The 14,804-nt window shown below is 41.8% G+C and overlaps 1 protein-coding gene across 3 annotated transcripts; it reads left to right on the forward strand.

The window, feature by feature from the left end:
* Positions 1–9,376: 9,376 nt before the first annotated feature.
* LOC131887207 (uncharacterized) lies at positions 9,377–14,487 on the forward strand. 3 transcript variants are annotated; one of them, XR_009374013.1, is made up of 3 exons: positions 9,377–12,490; positions 12,699–13,508; positions 13,885–14,019. XR_009374013.1 is itself a non-coding variant. In XM_059235757.1 (2 exons), the coding sequence occupies exons 1-2, from the start codon at positions 9,937–9,939 to the stop codon at positions 14,208–14,210; spliced, it is 2,880 nt and encodes a 959-aa protein (XP_059091740.1). In that variant the 5' UTR covers positions 9,377–9,936; the 3' UTR covers positions 14,211–14,487. The 3 variants fall into 3 exon arrangements, 2 of the variants coding, with proteins under 2 accessions (XP_059091740.1, XP_059091739.1); XM_059235757.1 differs by lacking the exon at positions 12,699–13,508 and having other exon boundaries at positions 13,885–14,487; XM_059235756.1 differs by lacking the exon at positions 13,885–14,019 and having other exon boundaries at positions 12,699–13,825.
* The last annotated feature ends 317 nt before the right edge of the window (positions 14,488–14,804 follow it).

Raw genomic sequence — 14,804 nt, forward strand, 5'->3', positions numbered from 1 at the left:
TTTAAAAAAAACCTACTTCAAATTGTTTGGAATTTTAGACAATAAACCAAGCAAGCACCTCGCGTTCGCCTCATTCTCTTTATCCATTAATGTATGTTCCTTACCTCCAGTGGGAATACAATCCCTACCACCGCAAAGTGAAAAGTTTGTTAAAAAATCGTAAAGAATCTCATTCATCAATGAATTTGGTAAATTTGAAATCATTGTCAAAAAGTTACCCAAGACTGACTTAAAACGTGCCAACCAATCTATATCTTTTTACTCTCTACGAATTTTCGAGGGAAACAAATAGAGCAATGCGGGAGTCCGTGAAAGAAGGACTAAGTAATAAGTAATCTGAATTCTCAAGGACTTGAAGTTGCTCTGGAAAGCACGAGTAATGCCCCTAAACTATAAGTTAGGATAAAGGACATGAATGCTTTGCAAAACAAACAGTATCGTACCTTTCGTACCTTTCTTAAATTGTGCACCCTACATAGTACCTGATGGTATATAGCAGCATTATGTATTCCCAATCTTTTTGGTCATTCCCAACTTTTCTAGTCTCTCAAAATACGAGAACTCACTAATTCCGGGACTGCTCCTGGCAAAACATCGTGATATTATACGTCCGATACATCCATCCACACGTTTGAAGTATTGAAGTGGATATCCTCATCGATTTTTCGTTATCTTGAAAAACCTACCCCAAAATCCTTCCTGGACGAAATCTTTTCAATATCATGATCGGCATAGTCAACAGTAGAGTAGTCGATGACATCGACCCTAAGGGTAGGGAGACCATGTTACTCTTGGCAACCTGATCCACAGGCCTGTTTTTTTAAGCTTGTTCCTCGGAGTTAGGGGCTTGGACGTTAACCGGTATGAAACTGTACTCGCCAAAGTGTCATTCTGGGTAACATCCAAGCCTTCACTCAGAGGTACAAGCGTTTAAAAAACTGACCTCAGGATATTGACCAAAGTGCAGGAATCTTGACCATTTCTATCGTAAAGTAATTTTGTTTTCAACTCAAGAAGATATACTGACATTATCTGAAAGCTTTGATAGCGGAGCAATGAAGATGAGGGAAGAAGGGGAGCTGAAAGGAAGTGAGAATCCACTAATTAAAAAAAATAGAGCTGAAGGTCCATTTTATGTGCCTCATGAACAACCATATGCAATGACACAAAGAGCCAAAGGCACTTTATCTAGTTGATGAAATATAAGAGCCACAAATAACGGGAAGAATGGACTTGAGCAGACCAGAAAGTTCAGTAATTCCTCAACCGTTCAATGCATTCACAATGAGCCCTTGATAAGATTGAAAGATCTTGTCACCTTAATTTACTTCTACAAATTTGGACTCAAACTCTGGTTTAGGGAACCCAGAGGCGAGTTACTTAGAGGTCTTACCTCGGAGTTTGGAGCTTGGACGTTATTCAGTATGAACATACGCTGACCGGAGTGGTGAGTGGATGATCATTCTGAGTAACGTCCAAGCCTTAACTCCGAGGTAAGAGTGCTTAAAATACAGGCCTTAGGAAAAGTAGTTAAAAGAGGAGAAAGCATATAAAATTCGAATTTTCGGCGCACACAGCACATGTTTTGAAAAGCCATTCAGGGTTTTTTTGAGCCAGAATGGGTCACTGGAAGTCTTTGTTAAAAAGTAATTTTGACACTGTTCTACTTTCTTGGCTTAATTTCTGAACATTGTTTGAACAAACAAAGTGAAAATTATGAAATAGATTATTACTTTCTCTACAAAGTACAGGTTGGGGGCAAAATAGTCTTCATTTTTGGACCATTCATTCAGTCGCAGCAAGAGTGAGTTTTGGCGGAAGTTTTGAATTGCTTCTCATCGCTTCCAAACCTAACTCCCATGCAACTTCTAAGGCAAATTGACAGCTCGCCGCCCTTTTTTTCATGAAAGAGAATTACCGTACTTTTATTCAAAACACTGTTTGATCCATTGATCCATTGAGGTTTAAACGGGGACTGTAATCCCGATAACTTGGATCACGTTGAGCAATTCTGCAACACAAGGGTTCTTAAAAACGCAACATTATTCAAAAAATTGATTAAAATTATTTCACCTACCGGGGTTCCTGCTCAAATGAACTGCCTAAACAATACTTCAGTTTGGTCTCGCATTATGGCACTGATTATGCCGTGTTTATCAACGAAATTTCGGTTCACATGTAGCATTTATCAACTCGGCTATACTCGTTAAACGCTACTTTCATCAGAACATATTTTTGTTCTCATGGCGGCATTCAGTCCTTTTATGTAGAACATGCAGCCAATACAAATGAGCGACCGTATTATAATAACGCCAACATTAATTGACCTCAGAAAACACTTTCAAAATGATTGCTTTAGACTGTATGTGTCTGTGCAGGGACTCTATAGAGAGGAAACGACACGGATTTCCCCTCACCGCCAACTTAGGCCATTGCGTTGAATCAAGACATTAACTTCAGTATGAATATCCGTACTGCATAGTACATTAAGGTGTTTTTAGTTAAATAATGATCTCCTTGATATACAACTCCGTCCATATACTAAATATTTCTGAATTAATCTTGAAAGTCAGAAGAATAAATGAACATCAAATTAATCAAAAACAATCAAATTGTTTTTCGATTGAAATTGGTGAAATATTGCGTGAAATTGCTCAAAAACACACATAGATAGAAAATCATCAACTGCTGTACGGCCAAGGCGTTGGTGAAATATTGCGTGAAATTGCTCAAAAACACACATAGATAGAATCTGCTGTACGGCCAAGGCGTGCGTGAAATTGCTCAAAAACACACATAGATAGAAAATCATCAAGAGTCATTTTATTAATTGATGGGTAATGTACACTGACAAAACATAAAAAAATGCATGGAATGAGCAATAAAAGTGGATGTACATAAAATAAATGTTAACATATTAGAATATCTTGGATGGACAATTGATAGTTTTGTCTAAACCCACACATTTGACAAAAAAACATCAGGCGGCATTGGTGAGAAATGAATTTGCTTTTTTTTTTGAGTTTAAATTTCTACTTATTAGGAAGTTTGCATAAAAGGCAGGCATTATTTAAGGGGCACAGAGAAATATCAAAGTACAGTAGACTAGATCTCAATTTGCACTTTGGACTCCAATAAATTGTTTTTCTTGCAGAAGCATCCAAAATACCAAAATAGTCAAATAAATATGTTCCATACCTCTTAAAATTATTATTTCATGATTATGAAGCATCCAAATGAGTTTAAAGAACAATATGTAGCTCTGAGCTTCAGTATGTCTCATTTTGGATTGAGGGCCATTCCTAGAGTGAGAACCATAGTTTCATAACAAATGCGTCAAATTACTTGAAATTTGGTCAAGATGTGTCTGAAAGAATTTTCTACGAATAATATTTTTGGCAAAAGAGAATTTATTGATTGTGTTTTTAGCAAATTCTTTTTTTATCAAGAAAACCTAATAAGCACTTTTCAGTTGTTGTACTTTAAGACATGCTTAAAGTATTTTTAAGTTTATCTGAATGCCTGGTTTTAAGCACATACCATCAATGGTTACGAAAATGATATTAGTCACATATTTTGTTCAATAATTATGCCAATAACTGACATTCAAAAATTTCAGCGGCAAAAGTTTAGGCCTTGCTTGGCGGGAAAGGTTTGGTGATCACAAAAAGGTGGCGTTTCCTTGCTCTAGTGTCCTTGGTCTGTGTTTTGTGTCCCATGAATGCTAAAGGAGGTCACGCCTAAGAAATGATCAGAATTTAAAAGAGTAGAACACATAGTATTTTCATCATTTTAATCATCTTTAAATCATTTTGATACTTTTGCCACTTATTTTAAAGAAAAGCAACAACAAATGAAAATCAATTATTTTTGTGCTGTTCAAATTTTCTTTCCCAGAGAAAAATCGATGTCTCCACGGAACGTCCAACAAAATGGAACGCAACCTCCAAATTCTGCGGCAGGGTGGCAGAACTTCTTTTTGATTCGGTTTACGAATGAAAATGGCTTGACAAATCAAGATGGTTCTAGAAGGCGGACTTGAACTTGCTGGATGGACTTTGACGATATTCCGTCATTAGCTTGCTAGCAAATAAAACTGGGATTTTAGTGTTGCTTCCTGTGAAAGAAGAGTAAATTGAACATTGATAAAGAAGCGCTCAAGAATGTAGTGTTGGCAGGGAATTTTGAAGGTTTCCGATCATTCGTCCAATTCTGTACTTGGCCCTAAAATTGAAATTGAGGCACAACTCTTAGTTGCTTTTAAAGCCGTGCAGCATGGGACATTTTTCAAAACTTCCTTGATTACTGAAAAGTCCCAGCCTTTCTAGTCTCTCTTAATAAGAGAATACTCTCATTTACCTTCTATGTTCCGAGTAAAATATTTTTGGACTTCTTCGATTTTTTGCTACCGTACTGAACTTAGTGAAGCCCACATGGGTGAAGCATATTCAAGAAGCGTCTGAAGAATTGGCTTGTACAGAGAATGCACTTCTTTCTTTCAGTTCAAGACGAACTTGAAATCGATATCAGATGGGTAAGACCGAAAAATGGTTTTGATAAAACTATTCGTCGATTTGCCCATCTAGGAATGATTAATGATATGCACATAAAAAGGTATCTCCAGATCCAATTGCTTTACCCTTTAAAAACCAAGCATTATCATATCTACAATCACCATCCAAATGCCAGAATCAAGGAATGGAAATTTCCTTTAACCTATCAAGAGGCCAGGCTAACCAAAAATCTTGGCAATGCCAATCAAATGCCCCGAATTTAGTCCTCAAGCGAATTTCTAGATCCCATTACAATGGACGCGAAATTGATGGTCATGGCAAGCGTCCAAAGATCATCATTCGTTTTCAGCTAAAGTTCGACAGTGTCATCGCACACTTTCGTTGGTGTTGTGTCAATTATGAGATTGAATACCAACACTGCCACCGCAAAATCATCACCATCACAAACACATCCATCGAGTCAACCATCCTTCCTACCACTTCCTCTTGAACTTGAAATGGTTAAAATATCAAACACTTCCTGTCTTCTCTCGCACTTGACCAACAACCAAAACGAACTCGAAATGAGCCAAGGATAAATTTCTAGATGCCTTTCAAGCATTCCAAAATGATAGGAATTTGGCCTAAATTTCCACTCCGTTCTATGTAGGAACTCTCTCAGCATTCGAATCATTCCCGTTTAATCTTAAAAAAATGCATGATTGCGTCGCGAATTGTCCACGGGATTGTCATGTAGAAACTTGGCCAAGAAGCAACTCGGGCCGAGTACGAGTAGAAGATAGATCGGAGGACTTACAACATCCAGTAGCGATCATATCCACCACAGCGTTTCCACCCATAGATCACAACCTGTCAGACAGGACCAACGAAAAGAACTTGACAATCACGCAAATTTACCAAACGGTTCTCCATTCAAGCGACGAAGCTCTCTGGATGCTCGCTGGAGTGAGAGAAAGTGTGGCGTATCTCTCTTGAATACCGGCAATTTGAGCACTGCCTAGGATTTCTGCAACTGTACCATCTTTATGAGCCCCGAGTGAGCTACCTTGGTTCCCCATCTAGGGTGCGACGAAAAACGAGAAAGATGAGAACCGTAAGAGATTGCAATCGGGATATGGGCGAGAATTAGTTGAGACTTGAAAAGGATTGTCAAGTCTTGATTTCCAATTCTAACGGCACAGTTTGATATTGGTTTTGATCTCTATTTCAGTTTGAAAACGTCGACATAATATCAGAGATTGAGTGATGAGGAAAAAAGTTTCTCACTAGGCTGCGATTATTTGACGTGCTGAATACTAAGGCGTACATTGGCGCAGTATAATAGTGCAAAAATATCATTGAAGACGTTCTCAGGGAACTCTTTGGGATCGAATTCACATGAAAATCTGATGGCAACGATCATGTGGCTTTGTAACAAAGACCGCTGGGAGATGATAAAGTCACTTTTCAACAGTAGGCTGTGTTACAATTCAGGTAAATACCCGTGAGAATTGATGTCGCCTTATTCAAAGACAATGGTCGGGAGGTAGAGCAATAATTACCCAATCTATCTGGGATTGAAGAGGTTGGCTGTTCCTGAAGAGGTTCCTAACTGGGGTGAACTTTTAACCTTGTAATCTGTGTCAGTGCAAGCCAGATTCATGTCCAGCACTCTGGACGAGAATGGTGCAAGTTTGTAACGGAAACCACTCGAGTATAATGTGTGGTAATGGAAATTAGTGCAAAAGTTGATTGTATTTTTCATGACAAGTTGTTTCTTGTTTAATTAAACAAGTCTCATTTTCGTAACAAAGATATCGCGGAAGAAATTATTGATGTTTTTCAAGTTGAAGGTTCGTTCACCTAACGATATTTTGGAAAAGATGGTTTTGTTCTAGGAGCAATAGCAACAAATTACGAATATGATGCACCAATTATTTAACTTCAAATTGAAAATACGCGTAGTTTTGGCCTTAAACGGTGCTGCTATCCAAGTAGTTACTCTTATATAGAATCTCCTCGGATTAGAGAGACAGGTATTGCTTACGAAATCTTCTTATCAACAGCAATAGCGAAAAGGGCATAATTCTCATAAGTAATATGGCCAGTCTTTATCAAACCCATTATTCGAGTATTACATGCTTGATACCTCATCCATTTCATTCCTTATTAGTGTGATTATCAGCAGTTGGTCTCACAATTAATATCTCTTAAGTGGAGGCTTGAGCTAGAGAGAGGGTAGAGTTTGATTCGGTGCTATTTTCTTCCTTCTCGGCCAATGCAAGTATCTCTTTCCATCCATAAAACCGTTCTCAGTTCAGAAGGGCAAGAACGGCCTTTCAATTGCGCCAAAGTCAAGAAGAGATTACTTCTTTCCCGGCTTCAGAGCTAACAGGGCACTCAGAGAGTTAGCTAGAGCGAGAACAGAGTGACGGAGGGAAAATTCCCTCTCAGTCGCTTGAAGGCACTCCGGGAGAAAAGACGCGAGTTTCCAGCTCAACGTCGTTGGACGCCGATTGAAGTACGTACGTACCTACTATCTACGTAGGTACTAGGCGGGTGTTTAATCACTGTAGATGTTGTTGTGTTGTTAGTGTCGAGTCTGCATCTGGTGATAGTGGTCATGGTTTTGCAAACACGTATGTACACACAATCCGTGAAGTGAGTCCAACAAACAAGTGAAATTTTATGGAAACAAGATCATCATCACCATAATAATGATCAGGCTATCTTGACTTCCGGTGAACAATTTATGCACGACTGACAACACTGGTGATGTCAATGCTCTAGATACGTGGAGTAACGTAGATACTGTCAGGTAAAAAGCAATTCTCATTCTGACACCATTTCATCGGATTCAAGTAGGAAAATCATTCGAAATTGGAAATTAACCAGTACATGTAGCAACAACTTACTAATTTTAGGATCAGATTGGGCTTAGTTGCAGTTCTACCGTGAAAAGTGCGTTTTACCAATGACTTGGATGCCTTTAATGAACACAAAAAGATCATTCTATTAAAGCTTTCCGATGGCCATTGAATAAAGTTACCACAAAGAAAGACATTTAAACATTTGCATCCGCTTGGTTGGATTTCGAAACCACTGGTTGAGATAAACGGCATCAGAAGGTATGCTCCTGACTAGACCAAGTTCTATTAAAATTTCCGGAATACCGCAAGCATTATCAATTTCTTTCTTTAAATCGAATCCGGGTTAGACTGTTTTCCAATATTGGTGTGAATTTTCATTGCGCTACTTTTACCACTATATGGCCTTTTTGCACAAGAATTGTTCGGATCTTAAGACAATTAAGGGTTTTTAAGGCAACCACAAATGACAGTCAATCACCTCTTCTATGTCTTTTACAAGCCAGCATCAATTTCCTATGGCTGATTTACCGTTTCATTCCTTTCAAGTCTTCCTGTTTTGTTTGTATTGTACGATCTGAGAATCACGGAATCAGGCGGGATCTCCTCACAGAAAATTTTCTTTTGTTGGTTTTCAATGGATAACTTCTATGAGGACCATCTTTTCACTGTAAAATGACTTGTTGAGTTGTAATATTACCAGTTTGTAAACAGATTGAGAATAGGTTTGAGTGGTGAGATACATCATTTCGTTGTTGGGCCATAAGTGAGAAGTGAATCGGTGTCGAAAATGCTTCCCCAGGGAAAAGTTATCATGACGTTTTGAATTCCAAGAGTTTTACTTCATTAATAGAACAGCTGTGTGTGGCTCATTTTCAACTCTATTAAAGGAATGAATGACAATGGCAAATCTTCTATGAAACCACGTGGTGTTTGGCAGAACATTTTTCATTCGTACTTGGCCTTACAAAAAGGCAAATTTGGTGCACGTGACATAAAAATGCACGCTGAAACCAGCTTTTGATCCCAACTTGGGGTGCCTCATCCGGGCCTAACGGAGAAATTCGTGCTCGAATGTGTTGAATTTGTGGAATTAGGCCGTCTTGGAAAGTGTTGCCAACACAATGCTTAAGCCCATATGACACTTTTTAATCCGAAAATCATGAGGGAGCGATCATTCATTTCTGGCAGATCGACTTAGATCTGCCCAGGATGCCCAGGAAGGCAGGATCGGTAGAAGCTGACATTTGTGACTGGCTATTCATTTTTTCCTCACTTCATGGCTATGGAAAAAATGATCTTCCGGAATGATTAGTTCGGTATTCAAATTGGTCCAGGGGACTTCCCTCCATGAATCATTCAAAAAATGAAAGTTCACCGCCACAATCGCCCAAAGATCAAGGCTGGATTGCCATTTCCAATCCTATGTTGGCCATTACTGGGCAAAGCCCTAAACCTTTTCTATGCAGAGACCTCAAAATTGTAGCAAACCATCCATACACGTCAAGATATTCAAATGATACCATGTTTTGAAAATGTCACGCTCTGTCAGAAAGTGTTCTGTTCGCTTGCGAAATCCAAGTCCTTGATATTCGGTAAGAAATGACGTGAAAATGGATTTAAGTAGGTATCTTTCGAGTCAATATCAACAGATTCGTAAGTACTTTAGTAACGCTTTTCATTTACAAAGTGATGCCTTCGTTGACGCTGGATAGAAGAAATCTCTTGACAGTTTCGTCATCTGCAGTCTTCGTAGCACATTGTGAAAGATAAACACATCATTTAAGGACGCTCATCTATTTTCTAGAGACACACTCAAAACCAAGCCAATTAGAGCTGAGGGCGAAAGTTGGACAAGTCTTGAAGGTCTCTAGAAATCAAAGTCAAACGTATGTTCATATGGTTGAAAGAGAGAGAGAGAGAGTAATAGAGCTCATATTCAAGGCGAAGTGGACAAAAAATAGCCCTGGCCACCATCTGGGTATTAACAGTTAGAAATTCGAGGTTAGACGCAAATACTAACTGGATGTACTACAGAACGTACGTGCATCAATGTCCTAGACGAGAAATAACGGATGATTAAAGATCTAACTTTCAAGATCACGAATTACGTACTGCTATAACCTTCTCCCTTTTCTCGTTTGTTTCAGAAATTCACCACGCATCCTTTGAATGCCAAAGGCGACTTGACTACGTATTGGTCGAAACCCTGTTCTCCGTCAGAAGTTGAAATTCTAATGATTTTCGTTCTAAAGGAGATCCACCACAATCGAGGTTCCAGGTGGGAAAAAACGAAGCAAAGCGGCTAGTGTCCCTACAATTAGATATCTTCCATCGAAGGGAAAAGATGTGGACAAGGAAGCCAAGAAGAAACAGTTCTCAGGGAGTTTGGGAGAAATCATGCCACAACTAAAATTGACAAAAGTCGACTTTGATGGCATGACAAGACGACAGTGGCCACCAACCAATGTAAGAGACGTTTGGAAGCGATGAAAAGACGAAAGAAAAGAAGTGCAAACACAATCAAAGAGCGTTTCAACACTGTTTGATCAGAACTCAGAGGAAAACCGTCCAAGATGATTGGAGCTCGAGCAGTGGTCAGGGAGAGATTGACACCAATGGTCTCAAGTCGAATTCTACCTTTGGTGGTCTGCTTCGCCATCTTATACCAACCATGTTTGATGCAAAACGTAACCTCTTCAACGACAGAATCTATAGAGATCTCTTCTACACCAAATACCAACATTAGCCATATTTCTGACCCCATCGAAATTCCAACCTCGGCGTTAACAGGCGTGGTCAGTAATGCCACCGAAGAGGTTGAGATTGTTGGAAGGGAAGAAGAGGACGACAACCATGACGATATGGAAGTCGGGGAATCCAGAGCAGAGGCTAGGCAACTCCGATTTCCAAATTTTCCACCTGTTTCAGGTCACCGTCCCAATCAAATTCAGAGACCAAATCGCAGACCTCCTTTCGAAATCGAAAATGCACTCAGGAGACAAAGAGAAGAGATCCTGAACTCAGATTATGACGAGGACCAAATACGATGGCCGAATGAACTTCCGCCACCTCCCATAAGGTCAGGACCTCGTAAGAACCTGCGCAGACTTGATCCAACATTGAATTACAAAAACACTATTGTTTCAAGACGGCCGCCTCGACCCCCATCTGGGATTTACCGACCCAATGAAGAAGAGTTTGCTGCCGATATTAACATAGACCCTCCACTTCGGCGCCAAAAACTACGTCCAAGTCCAATGGATTTGGATCAGGACATTATTCCAGTTCGCATGAGACCCCATGATCAAGATCAAGAGGGGAACAGACCACGGTTCGTGCGGCCCAACTTTGAAGAGCTCCCCGTTCAAGGCTATCGAAATAGGAACCCGGACATTGAAGTGGAAGAGGAAGACATTCCTCGACCTACCAGAACTTCCCCAACAAGCCAAGGATTGGGTAAACATGGTCCCCGTGGCGAGTCATCGGATATGGGTGGCCTCTTATACAGGGTTCCACCGCCGTACCAAAGTCTGGCCCAATGGGAGAGCCAGAAGACGGACTATGCCGGGGAAGAGTCTCCGTTCTCTTTCCCGTACTCCACAAAGAGCACCTCTCCGCCCAGACTTCCTCCTCCGATTCCCCCTTCAACGGAACCGCCCACGTCAACCAGAAACAGTCGTAACAGGGACGGGAAATATCGACGAGGCTACTACCCCACAGCGTCAGAACGGCCAATTGTGAGGCGCTATTCACCGAGACCCCTGATTCCTTATCGACCGACTGTAGCCACCCCTAGAGGTAAAAGTGAAGAGGAAGAGGAAGATGGGGTGCAGGGTGACTCTCAATACAGGCGATCCAGTTCGAACTTGGGCTCGACACAGCAAAACGCCAAACGTGTGAATCTGAATACGGAGTATTTCAGCATACCCGCGGTCGTTACCAGGTCTACATTGCCTTTCCAAAGTAGCTTCACCACCTTCCGTCCTTCACGCGTTCCAGTTCTGGTCAAAAAGTTGGCAAAGCGACCGATTATTAAGCCAACTGAAAGTCCGGATCGCGCCCCCATCACCATTGCTACAAGCAAACCGTTCCAAAGAAATTCGACTGATCTTTGTGATGACAATGGCATCGTGTGTGAGGTAGAAGATGTTGAAGATGGACAGCTGCCAACCAACGGAACCGTGCAAGCGCTGACAGACATCCTACGTGGCGAGATCTGGGTTATTCCCATTGTTGTTGCTTCACTGGTTTTGGTGGGAATTTTGCTCATCTTTGAGGCGTATCTCGTCATCAAGTCAATAAGATCGAATCCCAGCAGGCGACATTTATTCCTTGGACAGATGCTTATGCTTGGACTATTGACTTGCTGCGCCATGGCCATTTGTCTGGGCATCAAACCCACAGATGTAACTTGTGCCGTTATGCGCATTGGCATCGGGGTATCCTACTCAATCATCTACTCTACACTCTTGGTGAAGTTGGTATTCCTGATTTCCTTAAACAGTGGGGTTTATCTCCCGGCCACCTACCAATGCCTCTTACTCTGTTTTGCCATTTTGATTCAAATCGTGATCGGGGTCCAATGGCTGGTATCCACACCCGCCGAAGTAATTTCCTTTGCTATCAAACCTGAGGGGGAGCTCTACTTCACCTGCGCCGTGACTTTTGAGCAACAAATCACTGGTCTTCTCTATGTCATATTTCTGGTCTTGGTGGTGGTCATTCTGGCCTTCAAGTCCCGCGGAGTCAGGGAGAATTACAGGGAAGCCATGTATATTGGTCTCACCATGGGATTCACCGTGTGCATCTTTACTCTATGGATTTTGGCTGGATTCATCACTCCGTCTCAATATAAGGATGTTTGCATGGCCAGTGGATTGATGGCCAGCGCTGCCATCACATTCATAATCATGTTCATGCCCAAAGGGCGTCAACTCTCCGCAATGGGACAGGAGGGTATCTATGCTGAGGACAGAGTGGATGTGTACACGGGTAGCAGTACACAATCTACCGGAAGTGGAGGCACACCCTCTCCGTCTTTTTTCCCAATCAAACCTGGGAAGCTGGCTGGCCACCTCCGGGAGAATAGGGAGCGATTGGACACGCCTCCCCAACAACGTAAAAATGGTAAGAATAGGGGGTGCTGTGCCATTTTTTTCGCTCTTGATCTATCTCCCTTCTAAAGCTGCTAATGTAGACTGGCAACCTGGTGGGGGAATTTGAATGCACTGACAACCTAAGTTTGCTTCTCTTCACCAATAATCTGTCTCTTGATGCTATTCAGCTACTTTTACTTGTAGCGCCCAGCTGCACAAAGAACTTCTTTCTTTTTCAGCACTTCCTCCTCGACCACGAGGCAATGGTCGTCACGGCCATGATGATGATCATGGCCACCGCCATCATCACAACATACACCATCACCAACAACATGGTGGCCATCAGCACAGCCTTCGTAGGCCGCATCCTCCACATGGTAGTCATAGTATTGAGAGCGAGCCCTCTCAGGACTCGCTCGCCAACTTGGTGGGGACTGAGCATCCTCGCAGTTCATTCCAAGCCACCGAGAGTAGCCCACGGGGTGCTCGATGGCGAAGTCGTTCCAATCCAGCCAGTAACTTCACAAATCGGGACTGGCGAGATTTGAGCTTCCATCAGTTCCATCAGCATCCTCGGGACCGTAGCCCTCCCGCCGTGGCTCCCCGAAACTTCCACTCCAGTTTTCACGACTTGCACACGGCCAATGAGATGAGGGCCAGTCGGGCAGATCTAAGGGAACTAAGAGATCTCTTACGGACAGGTTCCGGACTGACGCGAGAACAAACTATGAGGACGTCCAGGAGGAGTCTTCACGACAACAAATGGGGTCCACCCACGCCTCCTCCTCAACCCTGTCGAAGGTGCTCGGAAGGCGTTCCCCATGCCGGGATGATGCGATTTTAAAATGACTAATGACAAAAGCAAGCTGCTAACACTGTCGATGAGAGTGATTTTTTCGAAAATGCTCATGTTCTTTTCGTTACTTTGGTCCTTCCTGGAGGGTGATGATGATGATGATGAAACAGGGCTGTGATTGGTGTTTGATGACTTGTCGAGAGTGAAACACAATGAATGGCTTTGGTTTCCTCGGCTCCAGGTTTTGGCGAAGGTGGGTTCTGGAATTGGTTGAGTGGCATGTTCGAATCCCCGATTGGGGTGTATATACATACAAATAATTTTAATGCATACATGTACAAGATATGTATATACTTTATTGCGGTGCTGATTGGTGCAAGGGCTCATACCATGATACATGCTTTTTCGTACGATCTCACCAAAGACTACCTTATTTCAACCACTGGCTTTTTGAACATTTGAAGATTCATCATCATTTTTGTTGTAAAAGACGCACAATTGGCCATCAAAAAGACAACTTTCCACAATACACGTGGCAAGGGAAAATTCCACTTACATTGGCCAATGTACATGTACTATCATCTCGTGAGACATTGGCCAAAAGAAACTCATGCCTATCTCTTTTTCAGGGAGTTCAATGCAGATATCTAACGGCCAAGAGAGTCTCACGTCGACCGAAGACTTTCTCTCAGACGAATCTTTAGGATCAATTGAGATCGATCCGGACTCAATACAACCACAGTCGGGCATGTTTGCCACCAAAGATTCAATAGAGCAAGGAGCACTAAACTCCAGAAGGCATGCTCACAATTGCTCTCGTCACCAAAATCCCGTGTCCAAGTCTCATGCCGGAATCAGATCCAACTCCTATGAAGCTGCAGCCAAACAATCCACGACTAACCCTAATGTGATCTTCCGGAGACCCGCCGAAATGGCTCCGGGTATTTTGTATTGATGAGAAACGATCAGTGATGAAAAGAGACACTTGCGTTATTCATCAAACCAATACAGAAGAATCAGAAGAAGAATAGTGAGCTGAACAGTGAAAGTGAAAGTTCCGTTCTTTTCTGTCAAGAGAGATGCCATAACGTCAATTCTGATATTTTTTCCCACGTGTTTGTACTGATATTCAATGGAAATGCTCATGAGAGAAAATGTGTTAAATATCCATAACGATGATCAAAACCACTCATGGAACGGATAGATTTTCATTGGACTAACGGAACTCTAGTCACCCAGGGTGACAATCAGCATGACCAGGCAGGCCTTTGTCATTCAACCATTCTCATTAGGAATGAAGGAGAATGACCAAGTTCAATTGGATGCATTCCTAGCCCAGGAATATTGGCCCTCTAATCTCGCGGGTTCCTCGTCCTTTGTCCATTCTGGGCCAATAGAACCAGAGCCAATAGCTGGTAGTCTATGTTCTATTGAAGGGAAGCTGTACATACATAGAGAGACGAGAATGGAGAGAAAACAGTTTTGTTAAATCAATACCTCAATGCAGCACTTGGAAAGGGAGTTAAACCCGAGGAGAATATCTACAATT

The sequence above is a fragment of the Tigriopus californicus genome, chromosome 9 (genome assembly GCF_007210705.1).
Source record: "Tigriopus californicus strain San Diego chromosome 9, Tcal_SD_v2.1, whole genome shotgun sequence".
Taxonomy (NCBI): Eukaryota; Metazoa; Arthropoda; class Copepoda; order Harpacticoida; family Harpacticidae; genus Tigriopus; species Tigriopus californicus.

Coding starts and splice junctions, on each gene's coding strand:
- LOC131887207 (XM_059235756.1), top strand. CDS start 9,937: ATGATTGGAGCTCGAGCAGTGGTCAGGGAGAGATTGACACCAATGGTC. Junction 12,491..12,698: donor TCCCCAACAACGTAAAAATG/GTAAGAATAGGG, acceptor TTTCTTTTTCAG/CACTTCCTCCTCGACCACGA.